The sequence below is a fragment of the Neopelma chrysocephalum genome, unplaced genomic scaffold, assembly GCF_003984885.1.
Source record: "Neopelma chrysocephalum unplaced genomic scaffold, ASM398488v2 Primary Assembly neopelma1_288, whole genome shotgun sequence".
Classification (NCBI taxonomy): domain Eukaryota; kingdom Metazoa; phylum Chordata; class Aves; order Passeriformes; family Pipridae; genus Neopelma; species Neopelma chrysocephalum.
Genome location: NW_020897950.1, coordinates 9,521 through 23,359, shown reverse-complemented (window position 1 = coordinate 23,359; position 13,839 = coordinate 9,521). Strand labels below are relative to the sequence as shown.

The following is a 13,839-nucleotide window of genomic DNA, read 5'->3' as shown; positions in this document are numbered from 1 at the left end:
GGTCTGTCCCCCAAACCCCTCCTAAACCCTTTACTCTGCTCCCCCCCCAGATCTGAGCTCTGACTCCCCGAACCCCCCTGGCCCCCACCCCTCACCTCCAGGGCAGGGGGCTCCATCCCTGCTGTCCCATCTGAGGGGGGCTCGGTGGATTTGGGGGCCCCGGCGCTGCCCCCCGAAGCGTCCGACAAGTCCAGTTCACTGGACACAGAGCTCTGGGGGGGACGACACACAGTCAGGGGGGTCCCGGGGGGAGACAGAGGGACAGACGGAGGGACAAAGGGACAGCCAGCCAGCCAGCCAGCCCCTCCCCACAGGCGGTACCTCGGACGCCGTGGACTCGGGGCGCTCCCGGGGGCGCAGCCGGGAGGGCTCCGCGGGGCTGCGCCGGGGGGGCGTGTCCCGGTAGTTCCGCGGTTCCGATCCCCGGCGCTCCCGGGGCGGCTCTGCGGGGCGTGGGGGGGCCCGTTTGCCGGGGGACAGCAACTGCTGCAGCTTGGCCGCCAGCCCCCGCCTCGGGGTGCCGCCCCCGCTGCCGGGAGCCCCGGAGCCTCCCCCGGGCCCCCCCCCCGGGCCCCCCCTCGTCCCCCCGGGGGTCGCTCTCGTCCGTGTGGAAGCTGATGTCGGACAGGCTCCCGTCGGCAGAGCCGGGGGGGCCCCGCGGCCGGGGGGGCCCCGAGGGCGGGGTGGGGGCTGCGGGGAGCAGGGGGGGCTCCCCGGGCCCCCCCCGGGCCCCCCCCTCGCTGCGGGGGAAGCTGAGGCTGCCGCTCTTTACAAGCCGGGGGGCCGGGGGGGGGGTCCCGCAGGCTGCGCCCCGCCCAGGTGGTCTGACGCTGCAGGGGGGGGCGTGGAGGGGGAGGGGCTCGGTCACCTGGGGGGAACACAAAGGGGGCATCAGGGGGGTGACAGGGCCCCCCATCACCCCAACAACCCCTCCTACCGGGGGGGGGGCTCAGTCACTTCGGGGGGGACAAATGGGGGGGACAAAGGGGGTATCAGGGCTCCCTGTCACCCCAACAACCCCTCCTACTCAGGGGGGCTCAGCCCCTGTCGGGAGGTGACAAGGGGGGTGTCAGTGGGGTGACAGGGCCCCCCAAGCCTCCCCTCGATCCCCTCTACTCGGGGGGACTCAGCCCCTGCCAGGAGAGGACAAGGGGGTGTCACTGAGGTGACAGTGGCACCCCCACTCCCTGCCTACTCAGGGGGTCTTGGCCCTCGTCAGGAGGTGACAAGGGGGTGTCAGTGAGGTGACATGTCCCCCCCCGCACCCCCTCCTTACCCGGGGGGTCCCCATTGCTGCTCCGCCGCTCCCGCTGCCGCAGGGGCTGCCGGAACTGGGCCGCCCCCAGCACCACGTTCCGGAGCTTGGCCCAGCGCAGCCGCCCTCCCTGCGTCCCCGCCGGCCACTTGCTCTCCAGCACCGCCTGGGGGGGTGGTCAGCGGGGTCAGCCGGGGCTGGGGGGACCCCTGGACACCCCCCCCCGGGGTGTCCCCCCGCAGGGTCACCTTGTTGTAGTAGCCGTAGGTGATGGTGTTGGGGACGATGCCGGCGCGTTTCATCTCGAGCAGGACGCGCACGGACAGCACGGGCTCCCCGTACTGCCCACACAGCTGCATCAGGATGCGGTAACACACCTGGGGGAGAGGAAAACGGGTCAGCACGGGAAACCCCCAACCCCACCCACGGGACACTGGAGGGTGGGAAAGACCCCCCCCCGGATCCAGTGCAGCCTGTGCCCTATCCCCACCTTGTTCCCCAGCCCAGAGCACTCAGTGCCACGGCCAGTCCTCCTCCAGCTGAACAAGCCTCAGTTGCTCCTTGTGTGGTCTCTCCAGACCATTCCCCATCCTCGTGTCCCTCCTTTGGACACTCTCCAGGTTGGAAAAGCCCTCCCAGCCCATCGAGTCCACCCTGTGCCCCATCCCCACCTTGGCCCCCAGCCCAGAGAATTGAGTGCCACGTCCAGTCCTTCCCTGGACATCCCCAGGGTTGGGCACTCCCCCACCTCCCCGAGGCAGCCCCTTCCCAACAATCCCAGTGCAGATTTGGCCCTGGCAGGACTCACCTCATCGGGCAGCACCACCTTGTGCTGCTCCATCTGGCGCAGGACATCGTAGGCCAGCTGGAGGGCGCCGAGCTTGGCGGGGGCGGCGCGCACGTGCGTGGGCAGGTACAGGAACCAGAGGCCATAGCAGTGGCCCAGCAGGCACCGTGCCCAGAGCTCCGGCACTGCCGACGACTTCTGAGCCACCCGCTGCGCCACCTTCATCTCCTGGGCACGGGGACACGGCGTCAGGGCAACTAGGGGGCGGGAACTATGGGGGGGGCACCCAGAGAGGGGGCACGAATTGTGGGGACACCTGTCCAGGTGTGACAGATCACGGGGACACCTGTCCCAGGGGGACACCTGTCCAGGTGTTGTCCCAGGTGGGGACCTGCCCAGGAGTGACAGCCCACAGGGACACCTGTCCAGGTGTCACAGCTCAAGGGAACAGGGGACAAGAGTCAGAGGGGCACCTGGAGAGGGGGTATGGCTCACAGGGACAGGGACAAGGGTTAGGGGACTCTGGGACATCCAGGGGGGGCACCTGGGCAGGTGTCAGAGTTCATGGGGGCACCTGGACAAGTGTCACAGCTCAAGGGGACACCTGTCTAGCTGTCATCACAGGTGAACACCTGTTCAGGTGTCCCATCTCACACAGACATACCTGTCCAGGTGTCCCGTCTCACACATCCCCCTGCCCAGGTGTGCCACCCACCTGTTTGGTCCTGCGAGGGGCGGGGCTGCTCGGGGCGCTGCTCCGGGCCTGGCACAGCTGAGCCACCAGTGGGTCCCGGGGGGGGCTCCAGCAGCTCCGGGCACAGGGTGGGGAACCCGTCGTACCTGGGGGGGCACAGGTGACGGGCGTTTGGGGGCTGGCAGGTGGGCAGGGGTCTGGGGGGGGAGGGTCTAACCTGTACCGCGCCGGGGGCTCGGCCCCATCTGGCCCTGCCGGCTGCTCTGGGGGGGTGATGAACACCGTGTGCTCCCCGCCACGGGGGTCGTCCAGCTCCATCAGAGGGGTGTCCTCCGGCTTCTCCAGGTCTGCCTGCACCTGGGGGGGGCACAGGGGTCACTGGGGACACGGGGGTGCAGTGGGACACACCTTGTTGATGCAGTTGACAAAGAATTCAAGGTAGGGGTGGTGGGACACGGAGGGGGAACAGAGGGGACACACCTTGTCGACGCAGGTGTCAAAGAACTCGAGGCAGGGCTCACGATCGCTGGCGAAGGAACAGTCCTCAATGAATTGGGTGAAGAGCTGCGTCTTCAGCAGCTGCCCATAGAACCGCTGGTACTGCCGGTCCCGGGAGCGCAGGAACCCTGCAGGCACACAGCACCGGAGGCACGGATGGGTGGGATGGGATAGGATGTGACGGGACGGGACGGGATGGGGTGGGATGGGATGAGACAAGATGGAAGTGGATGGGATGGGACAGGATTGGATGGGGATGGGATGGTCACCACACGACCCCCCTCCCACCCCAGCCCAGCCCAGCCTGTGCCCGCACTGACCCTGCAGGGCGAAGAGGCTGCCGGCGTCGCGCTCGGCAGGCGCGGGTGCAGGGGCGATGGGGCGCAGGAAGGAGCGGTACCCGCGCAGGGCACAGGCCATGAAGCGCAGGAACGCCGCCCTCGCCTCCAGCTCCAGCTGCGCCCGCCGTGCCCCCACGCCCTCCGCCGCACTCAGCACCAGCTCTGGGGGCGCCTCGTCCGGGGCGCTCAGCACTGCGGAGACAAGGGGGACAGGATCAGCACTGGGGACACCCGCAGGGACCAGAACCGGGCTGGGGGACACAGGTTGGCTGGCTCCCATTGGCCATGGCATTGTTGGGAATCTCGGGGTTTGGGTGGTACCAGTTGGCCATGGAGAGCCATGTTGGGTGGTTCCTGTTGGTCACAGAATGGTTGGGAACTTCTGGGTTTGGATGGGTCCAGTTGGCCATGGCACGGTCAGAAACCTCTAGGTTTGGGTGGTTCCAGTTGGCCATGGAATGGTTGGGAACCTCCTGGTTTGGATGGTCCCAGTTGGCCATGGTGCAGTTGGGACCCTCCAGGTAAGGATTTAGGGACAAACATCACCGGGGGGGTCTCCTATGGACCACCCAGCCAGGACAATGACACCAATGAATCATTCTTTGAGGAACTAAGATACCTCCAAACCAGCTGCCCTCGTCCTTATGGGAGGACCTCAACCCTAACCCTAACCCCCCAGACCTCCTCAGGACCCCCCAGGTTCCCCACTCACGCTCGTCCAGCTGCTGGGCCAGGCTGTGCAGGGTGGCCAGCAGCACCTTGCAGGGCCGCCGGGGCAGCGCGCGGGGCGGCAGCAGCTTCCGCTCCTCGCTCCTAGGGGGCACAGGGCAGGGAGGGCAGGGCGGGTACTGCCCCCAGACTCCCCCCTGGGCACCGCCCACCCACTCCCCGGCCCAAGATCAGCACAGGACACTCACTGGAAGATGGTGTTGGTGTCCAGGTCGACGAAGATGACGTCGCGGGGGGGGCTCGTAGAGGTCGAAGTAGCTGGAGTGGATGCCTACAATGAAGGGCACGGGGGCACACAGCACGTCAGCCAGCGCCAGCGGGCACAGCGGGATGTAGGGGCACTGCCAGCGCAGGGGGAAGATCATCTGGGGACAGGACGAGGGTGGTCAGTGCCGCGGGGCCCCCGGCACGCGCACGGGGGGGGCCCCAGAGCTGTGGGATGAGGATCTCCAGCACCACTGGGGTCTCCAGAGCTGTGGGACCAGGATCCCAGTGCTGTGGAACCAGAATCCCAGTGCTGTGGGACCCCAGTGCTTCGGGACCAGGATCCCCAGTGCTGTGGGACCAGGATCCTCAGTGCTGTGGGGCCCCAGAGAGGTGGGACGGGGATCCTCAGAGCTGTAGGGCCCCAGAGCTGTGGGAGCAGGATCCCCAGAGCTGTGGGTTCCCAGTGCTTTGGGACCGGGATCCCCAGTGCCACAGGACCAGGATCCCCAGAACTGTGGGACCAGGGTCTCCAGCGCCATGGGATTGGGATCACCAGGGCTGTGGGTCCCCAGCCCCACAGGATGAGGACCCCCAGCCTCATAGGATTGGGGGTCCCCAGACACACAGAATGGGGGATTCCCAGCACTGCAGCCCCCTAGCCCCCCAGTCCCCCAGTATGCAGCCCCCCAGCCCCAGGGGGTGTCCCCCACGGTCACTCACCGCCACCAGGGCCTCTCCCACGCTGGTCAGCACGTCGGGGCGCAGCGAGTGGATGAGCAGCTTCTGCTCGGTGAGCACGGCCACCAGCAGGGCCACGGCGTTGTCGGGGCCCAGGTTCTGCAGCAGCGTCAGGAAACTGGCCCCACTGAGGGGGGATGTCACCGGGTTGCCCCAATGGCCCCCCCCCACCCGTGTGTGCCCCTCCAGGACCCCAAAACCGCCCCTACCTGAGCGGCAGTGGGGACGACACGGGCCGGCACAGCAGGAGGCTGTCGTAGGGGGACATCTGTGGGAACAGCGGGACACGGTGGGCTGGGGTGGGGGCACGGGGACGGGGGGAGGTTGAGGAGCACTGGGATGTGTTGGGGGGGCACTGGGGCCACACAGTGCCCTCTGAGGTGGCTCACCTGGACCAGGATCCGCGGGCGCTGCGGGGATGGGAAGGGCACGTTGTGCATGAAGTGGGAGATGTGCCTGTGGGCAGAGACCCCGACAGGTCACCCCAGCCCCAAACTCACCCCAAAACCCACCCAAAACTCATCCCCAAACCCACCCTGAATTCACCCTAAATTCATCTCCAAATTCCCCCACAACTCCCCCAACCCCACCTTTAACCCCACACCCTCCCAGCACAAAACCCGCTTCAAAATCCACCCCTAACCCCGCCCTAAACCCACCCCGAACTCCGCCCCAAACATCCCTGAGCCCCCCCCCAGCCCCCACTCACGTCTCGAGGGGCAGCACGTGGGGGCCGGAGATGGAGTAGCGGTAGATGAACATGAGGAACTTGCGGAAGACGTCAAAGAAGGGCCAGTGGGACAGTACGCAGATGCTCTTGCGGGTGTGCAGGGACCGGCCCGGCACCGGCCGTTTGTCCACCACACTGAGCAGTCCCAGGCGCAGCGCCTGCCCCTCGGACAGCCGCTCCCGCGGGAATGCCTCGTGGAACTGGATGGCAGCGCCGTACACCTGCAGGTGGGGGACACGGGGAGAGGGTGTTGGCAGGGAGCGGGGCACGAGGACACCTGGCACGCAGAGATGGTGACACGCAGCCCAGGGCACTGGGGACCCCCATGCCACAGCACTGGGGACACGCAAAGCTGGGGACCTTCATCCCATGGTGCTGTGGACACCTGGCATGCAGAGATGGGGACATGTAGCCCATGGCACTGGGGACACTGGGCAATGGGGACCTGTGGCACTGGAGACCCCATCCCATAGCACTGGGGCCACGCAGAGCTGGGGACCCCCATCCCATGGCACTGGGGACACTGGGCAATGGGGACCTGTGGCACTGGGAACTCACAGCCCTGGGGAACCCCATCCCCAGACCTTTGGGTACCCCCAGCCCGCATCCCTGCCCACCTCCCGAATCCCCCATCCCCTGAGCCCTTCGTGCCTTGTCCCCCGAGGCACCGGTGAGGACGAAGGTGGAGAAGACGGGCAGGGGGTACTTGGTGCCCGCAGGCCAGCTCTCGATGGTGGCCCCCATGGGCAGGCAGAACACAGGCACCGACTCGGGCAGCGGGAATGCCTCACTGTCCTGCTCGGGGTACCGGCCCAGCAGCCCTGGGGGACATAGGGACAGCAGGATGAGACCCCCAGGTGACCTCCCCCCCCCTGCTCAGGGTACTGGCCCAGGAGCCCTGGGGGACACAGGGACGCACAGACACCAGGATGAGCCCCCCAGGTCATCTCCCACATCCCAATGAGGAGGGGGTGCCCAGAGACCCCCAAACCCACCCCCCTAAAACCTCCCCACAGTAAGAGACCCAATTGCCTCCCTGCCCCAGTAAGGGACCTCATTGAGACCCCAGTAAGGGACCCACTCCCCTCCCAGTAAGGGACTCTGCTGCTCCCCCAACAAGGCACTCCACTTCCCCCCAGTAAGGGACCCCATTGTCACTCCCCCCAATTAGAGACTCCAGTAAGGTACCCCCTTACCCCCCCGTCCCCAGTAAGGGACCCCACTACCCCCCTCCTCCCCACTAAGAGACCCCAGCCTCGAGGGCCTGACAGGAGGAGTTGGGGGGTCTTCAGCGCTTGAACTACCCTCTTTTACTCCCCAAACCCCCTGAGAAGGCCCAGGGGCTCCACCCCCCCGAAATCCATCATGTGCCAGCTGGGTGGGGGGGGAGTTAATTACCATAAAATATACTTTTAAGAAAAATAATAATAATAATAAACGACTCCAAGGTCCCTTTGGGGGAGGGGGTCCAGGCCCCCCAGCCTGAGCTCCCCACCTGCCTCGTAGACCAGTGTGTTGCCCTTGGCCACGGCAATCTTGTAGCACAGGAACAGGGCGGGGCCCCACTGCAAGGAGGGACCAGGATTGGGACTGGGATCGGGATCAGGGGGGTCAGTGTAGGATCGGGGTATCATCAGGCACCCCCGTAGACCCACCATGCTGGTGTTAAGGTTCCTGTCGACACGGCAGAAGGTGTGGGGGGTGGTCTCTCCTTTGCTGGGCATGACGAGGCAGATGTCGGTGACGCCCAGGCTGTGGTGCCCGGGGGGCTCGGCCGCGCGCCGGAACGTCAGGAACGTGCGCTGGTGGCCCGGGGAGCCCGAGGCCAGGTTGGCAGAGCGGCTGTAGGGGGTCGTGTCCAGGATCTGGTAGCCCGGCTTGGGCCGGTCCTTGCCCTCATAGTGCACCCTGCGGGGGACAGGAGTGAGGGGGACCCTGGGGGCTGCTGTGACCCCTCCTCAGGATCCCGGAATCCCACAGTCAGACAATCCCAGAATCACCAAGATTGGAAAAGACCTCCACAATCATCAAGTCCAGCCTGTGCCCCATCCCCACCTTGGCCCCCAGCCCAGAGCACTCAGTGCCACGGCCAGTCCTTCCTTGGACACCTCCAGGGCTGCGGACTCCCCCACCTCCCTGGGCAGCCCCTTCCAAGGCCTGAACACCCTTTCCAGGAACAAATTCCTCCTCATGACCAACCAGACCCTGCCCTGGCACAGCTTGAGGCCATTTCCCCTCCTCCTGTCCCTTGTTCCCTGGGAGAAGATCCTCGGGATCCCCCCTCCTGTCAGGGAGTTGCAGAGAGCCAGAAGGTCTCCCCGAGCCTCCTTTTCTCCAGGATGAGCTCCCCCAGCTCCCTCAGGAGTTCTCCAGACCCTTCTCCTGGTGCTCCAGCCCCTTAAAGCAAATTGACGGGCCCAGACCTGGACACAGCACTTGAGGTGTGACCCAGGACAGGGGGACAACCCCTGTCCTGCTCCTGTGGCCGATCCAACCCATGTGTCACTGACCTTGCCCACCTAGGCATACCTGGGTCACGTCCAGCCACTCTCACCAGCACCTCCAGCCCCTTTCCCAGCTTTCCAACCTCTCTCCCACCCCGTCGTGCCCCCCATGCAGCACTTGGGGTGTCCCCAAACTCACCCCAGCTCGATGAGGGGGGGGCTTGTCCCTGCCACGCTTGTAGCACAGGAACATCTGGGGGTTGTTGAGCAGCCCCGCGTTGAGGTCCACGGGGTGGCCCGACGTGGTGGTCTCGATGCAGGTGAAGCCCTGGGGCACCTCCTCGCCCTGGGAGCGGATGATCACGGCCACGTCTGTGATGGGCTCCGCGGGCCGCGCCGGCCGTGCCGGCTCCTCCTCCAGCGCCCGCGACGCCTCGGCCAGCCCGGCCACCACGAAGTAATCCACCAGCTGGGGGGGGCTTCTCGTCCGCCATGTCACACCATCTGGGGGGGAGGAACACCCTGGGAATGCCACCGGAGCCACTGGACCCCCCTTTCCCAGCTCCACCCCCCCCCCCGGTGCCCCGTGGAGTCGCCAGCACGGGAAGGGAGGAGGTTTCCGGTCACGCCGTGGGGCACCGGGACCCCCCCCGGGACCAGCAGGGCCCCCCCTGGCACCGGAAGGCTCCCCTGGGTGGTGTTCAGAGGTGGGACGCCCACCCCGTGCCGTGGCACCCCCGGGTTGCAGGCTCACCCTTGGTTTGGGGTCCCCCTCCTGCATCTGTCCCCTGTGCCCCCCCCCAGGTCCCCAGAGCCTCCTCATCCCCATCCCCCCCCCCCTCCATCCCCAGCACCCCCAGCTTGCCAGGACAGGGGGTCCTTGGAGCCTCAGGAGGGGGGAAGGGGGAGAGGCAGGAAAGGGGAAGGAAACGGGTGCTGGGGCTGTGAACGCCCACGTCACCCCCCAGGCCCCCCCAAACACCCGGGAGGCCAAAACAACCCCGACTCCTCCATGGAGAGCCCCCCAAAACATCTGGGGGGCCAAAACAACCCTGACCTCTCCATGAAGAGCCCCCGAAAACACCTGGGGGACAAAACAGCCCCGACCCCTCCATGGAGAGCCCCCCAACGCCCCAAACACCCGAGGGGGGCAAAACAACTCCGACCCCAACATCGAGACCCCGGGCAGGGACAGTGGGGCGGGGCACCGTGACCCCAGGGGAGCCCCCCGGGAGGGGAGGGCACAGCCCCATTAACCAGGGGGGTCACAACCCCTGGGAACGGGGACATCCCCTCGGCTGAGTGGGGGTCACAGCCTCCTTGGCCGGGGGGTCGCAACGCCCCGGGGACAGTGACCCCCCTTAACCGTGGGGGGGGGGGCGGTGTCACAACCTCCTGAGGACGGTGACAGCCCTTGGCTGGGGGCGGGTCACACCCCCCTGGTGACGGTGACACCCCCTCAGTCGGGGAGGTGGGGGGGTCACACCCCCTGGTGCCAGCGACACCCCCTTGGCTGAGGGGGTCACATCCCGTGCACGGCCTGGCAGGGTCCCCCATCCCCATGTCCCCTCCAGTGACCCCCCAGAAGGGTCCTCCGTGCCCATGTCCTCCCCTGTGTACCCTCCCAATGTCGCCCCCACGCTCCCACCCCCATATTCCCCCCCGCGCCCCACAGGCCCTGCCCCGGGCCCTGCAGCGCCCGCCGCCCCCTGGTGCCCCCCCGGCCCGGCCCTCCCGTGTGCCCTCCGTTCTCTGCGGTCCCCCCGAACCCCCCAAGACTCCCGGTTCCCGCCCGGTACCTGAGGCCGGGCCGGGCCGGGCCGGGCCGGGCCGTCCCTGGTTCCGCTGGGCCGCGACCGCCACAGAGCGCGGCTCCGCAGCGACTCCTGGCGGCCCGGAGGACTCGCCGCACCCGCCAGGGGGCATCGTCCCCCCACCCCCCGACACCCCCCCCCAACACCCCCAGGTACCCGGGACTCCCCCCGCAGATCCCATAGAAACTGCCAGGACCCCTTCGAGCACCCCCAAGAAGCCCCTCTAAGCCTCCCCAGGAATTGTGGGGACCCCATTGTCACCCCCAAATAAGACACCTCATTTCACCCCCTCCCCAATAAGGGACCCCCTTATCACTCTCCCAGTAAGACCCTACTGCCCCCTCAATAAGGGACCCCATTTCTCCCTCCCTTCCTCAATAAAAGATCCCCTTCCCCCCAGTAAGAAACCCCAATCCCAAAGGCCGGGCAGGGCCAAGGGGGGAGGGTCCGGAGCAGCTGAACCCCCCCCTCTCGCACCCCCCCCCCCAAATCAGCCACGCATGGGTGGGGGCGGTTAATTAACATAGAATATATATTTTAAAAAATAATAATTATAAATCACTCTGGCTCCCTCGGCGGGGGGGCCCAGGGCCCCCCACCCGTGGACGGGCCCTCCCCCCGTGCTACCCCGGGGGGGGGGGCAATTTTCGGGGGGTGGGGGAACAAAGTTACAAGTGCTTTCTACACATCCCCAGCAGTTGGGTAATTTGGGGGGGGGGGCTGGGGGTACATATTGGGGGGGGAGTGGGATTTTGCCTTAAAGATGATGATTAGCCAGAAAAATGATAAAATAAAGGCAGAAACTGCTCCCCCTGCCCCCCCCAACCGGGGGTCTCTACCTACGGGTTTATGTACAGCCACCCCCGGGGGGGCCGGGCCCCCCCAGCTGAGGTCTGGGGGTTCAGGGTCGCCTGGATTGCTCCCTCTCCCCAACATTCCCAGGGTTTTCCCGGGAGAACAGTGACCAGTGGGGGCAGGGAGTGGGAACCGGAGGGGGGAGCGCAGGGCTGGGACTCCCCTGGGGTTGATTTTGGGGGGCCAGGGGGGGCCTGGATTGTCTCCCATTGTCTCCCCTTCCCCAGTTTTCCCAGTTCCGAGGTGGCCCTGGGGCTTTCCCATGTGAACAGGGATCTGCGGGACCTGGAAGTGGGAACTGGGGGGTGGGCGATTGCAGTGCTGGACCCCCCGGGCTGGATTTGGGGGGGGCCATAAGGCTGGAGAGGGCCTGGGTTGCACCCCTCCCCCCCTTTCCCGGGTGTTCCCGGAGAGCAGCGCCTGCCGGGACCGGGGGCGGGAATTTGAGGGGTGGTTGCGGTGCTGCAGCCCCCCCCCCGCTCCCTGGGGGCAGTCGGACCCCTCCATGGCCACGCTTTGGGGGCACCTGGATCAACCCCTTTTCCCTGTTTTCCTGTTTTTTTCCCGGGGGGTGGGAATTGAGGGGGGGTCTCATTGCTGGAGCCCCCCCCCGCGCTCACTGCAGACCCCTCGATGGCCACGTTTTGGGGGCACCCGGCGCCCCCCCACGCTCCCTTTTCCGGTCTCAGCGGGAGCGCAGTGGGCGGCGGGGCCGGGGGGTGGCCCCGGGGGCGGCGCCGGGGGTCGCGGGGGGGTCCCTGCGGCGGGGGGGGCCTGCTGGGCTCACTGCAGGCGGTCGGAGCGGAAGGAGTCCTCGACGGCGGGGTCGGTGAGCAGCGCACAGGGGTCGCTCAGCATGCTCAGCCCGTCCAGGGTGAGGGGCTCGATGCGCAGCTCCTCCTCCAGCCCCCCCAGCCCCCCCAGCGCCCCCCCCTCCACCTCGAAACCCGGAACCCCTGCCAGCGCCGTCGCGATCTCCTTCGACAGCCCCGGGGGGGAGTCGCCTGCGGGGTGGGGTGGGGGGGACGACAGGGGTGTCAGTGCGGCCCCAGGAGGGATGGGGGGGCCCACAGAGACTCCGTGATCCCCCCAGAGAGCCCAGGGCACACACCCCCTCCCAGGACACCCCCAGAGACCCCAGGGCACACCCCCCCATGACAACCCACAGAGACCCTGTGACGCCCCCAGAGCCCCCAGGACACACACACGCCCCGTGACACACCATGGACCCCCTGTGACACCTCACAGACCCCCAATCCACCCACCCACCTCTGATACCCCACTGCCCCCCCATCCCACCCCTCCATGACAACACTCAGAGCTCCCATCCCATCCACCCCCCCCATGATGCCCCCCAGCCCCCTCACCTGTGAAGATGATGTTGGGGATGGGCCCGTGGCGGCTGCAGTTGCTCAGGTTCGGGCGGTTCAGGGCAGAGGGGTCGTAGCCCCCCCTCGCTCAGGGGGTAACTGAGGGCCCCCAGGTCGTCGGGGAACCCTCCACTGTTCCCGGGTGGGCTGTCCCCCATCCCGAACTGCTCCAGCTGTGGAGAGGAGGAGGGTTAGGGGTGGCCTCCCTGGAGTGTCCCCTGGCCCCATGTCCCTCCAGTGACCCCCATAGTGAGCCCCCCTGGCGTGTCCCCTGTCCCCATGTCCCCCCAGTGATCCCCTTAGTGAGCCCCCCCAGAGTGTCCCCTGACCCCATGTCCCCCCCAGTGACTCCCCTGGAGGGGTCCCCCATCCCCATGTCCCCCTCAATGACTCTGAGGGTCCCCATCACCATGTTCCCCCCAGTGACCCCCCCAAGGGTCCCCATTCCCATATTCCCCTCGGTGATCCCATGGGGCGTCCCGATGTTCCCTCCATGCCCCCCCGTGGGTCAGAGCTGTATTAGGGGTTCCCCCTCTTTACTCCACCCCGTGCCCCCCCACTCACGCTGCCCAGGCCGAAGTCTCCGGGGGGCTGCGCCAGGGGCTGCCCCAGGGAGGGGCCGGGGGGGGGGTAGGGGGGGCCGTAGGGGCGCGGGGGGGGTGCGGGTGGCCGCGGGGGGGGCTGGGACCCCAGCAGCACCCCGGGCTGGCCGTAGGGGTACGGTGGGAGCCGCTGCTCCGGCAGCTTCGTGGTGTCCAGGGGCACCCCCTGCGGAGAGAGGGGGGGGGTCAGCGGGACACCCCCACTTTGGGGGGCTCCACCGGCCCCCCCCCGGGGCTGCTGGCACTGTGACTCCCGAGCTCACCCCTGGCTGCGGGGGGGGCCCAGGGGGGTCCCCATGGCAGGGGGGGGTGGCTGGGAGGGACATGGAGTGTCCCCCCAATGTGGGCAGGGCTGGGGGGTCTGAGGGGGGGTAATGGGGGCGAGAGGGGCCCTGGGGGTGAGGATGAGGATGAGGATGGAAACGAGGTGAGAGGAGTGAGGGGGAGGAGGGAGAGAAGGAAGACAAGAAGAGGGGGATGAGGAAGAGGACAAGAAGGATGAGAGGAAGATGAGGAGGAAGAAGAGCAGGACAAGGAGGAAGAGAAGGAGGTCAAGGACAATGGGAGGAGGACGGGGAAAAGGAGGACACAGAAAAGGGTAACAAGGAGGAGGAGGAAGAGGATGAGGAGGAAGAAGACAAGGAGCATGAGGACGAGAAAGACAAGGGAGGAGGAGGACAGGGAAGAGGATGGAAAACAGGAGGATGAGGTGGGGGATGAGGAAGAGTAGGATGAGGGCAATGAGGAGGGGGACAAGGAAGAGGAGGACAAGGGG

The 13,839-nt window shown here is 67.2% G+C and overlaps 2 protein-coding genes across 2 annotated transcripts in view; both read right to left on the bottom strand.

Annotated features, from left to right (window-relative positions):
* Positions 1-91: 91 nt before the first annotated feature.
* On the bottom strand, positions 92-10,349 carry DENND4B (DENN domain containing 4B). Its single transcript, XM_027704766.1, is given in 23 exon segments — positions 92-212; positions 322-868; positions 1,277-1,421; positions 1,504-1,632; positions 2,064-2,270; positions 2,758-2,830; positions 2,832-2,882; positions 2,954-3,093; positions 3,217-3,362; positions 3,555-3,767; positions 4,288-4,388; positions 4,493-4,533; positions 4,535-4,669; positions 5,232-5,376; positions 5,459-5,517; positions 5,639-5,705; positions 5,959-6,200; positions 6,631-6,800; positions 7,475-7,544; positions 7,635-7,887; positions 8,623-8,642; positions 8,644-8,927; positions 10,223-10,349. Coding segments are annotated over 23 exon segments (3,486 nt in total).
* A 1,451-nt stretch (positions 10,350-11,800) lies between these two features.
* CRTC2 (CREB regulated transcription coactivator 2) overlaps positions 11,801-13,839 on the bottom strand; it is a 9,208-nt gene continuing 7,169 nt past the window's right edge. The window contains 4 exon segments of the mRNA XM_027704788.1: positions 11,801-12,096; positions 12,460-12,544; positions 12,546-12,635; positions 13,027-13,230. Of these exon segments, the coding sequence (XP_027560589.1) occupies positions 11,876-12,096; positions 12,460-12,544; positions 12,546-12,635; positions 13,027-13,230 (600 nt within the window). The 3' untranslated portion in view covers positions 11,801-11,875.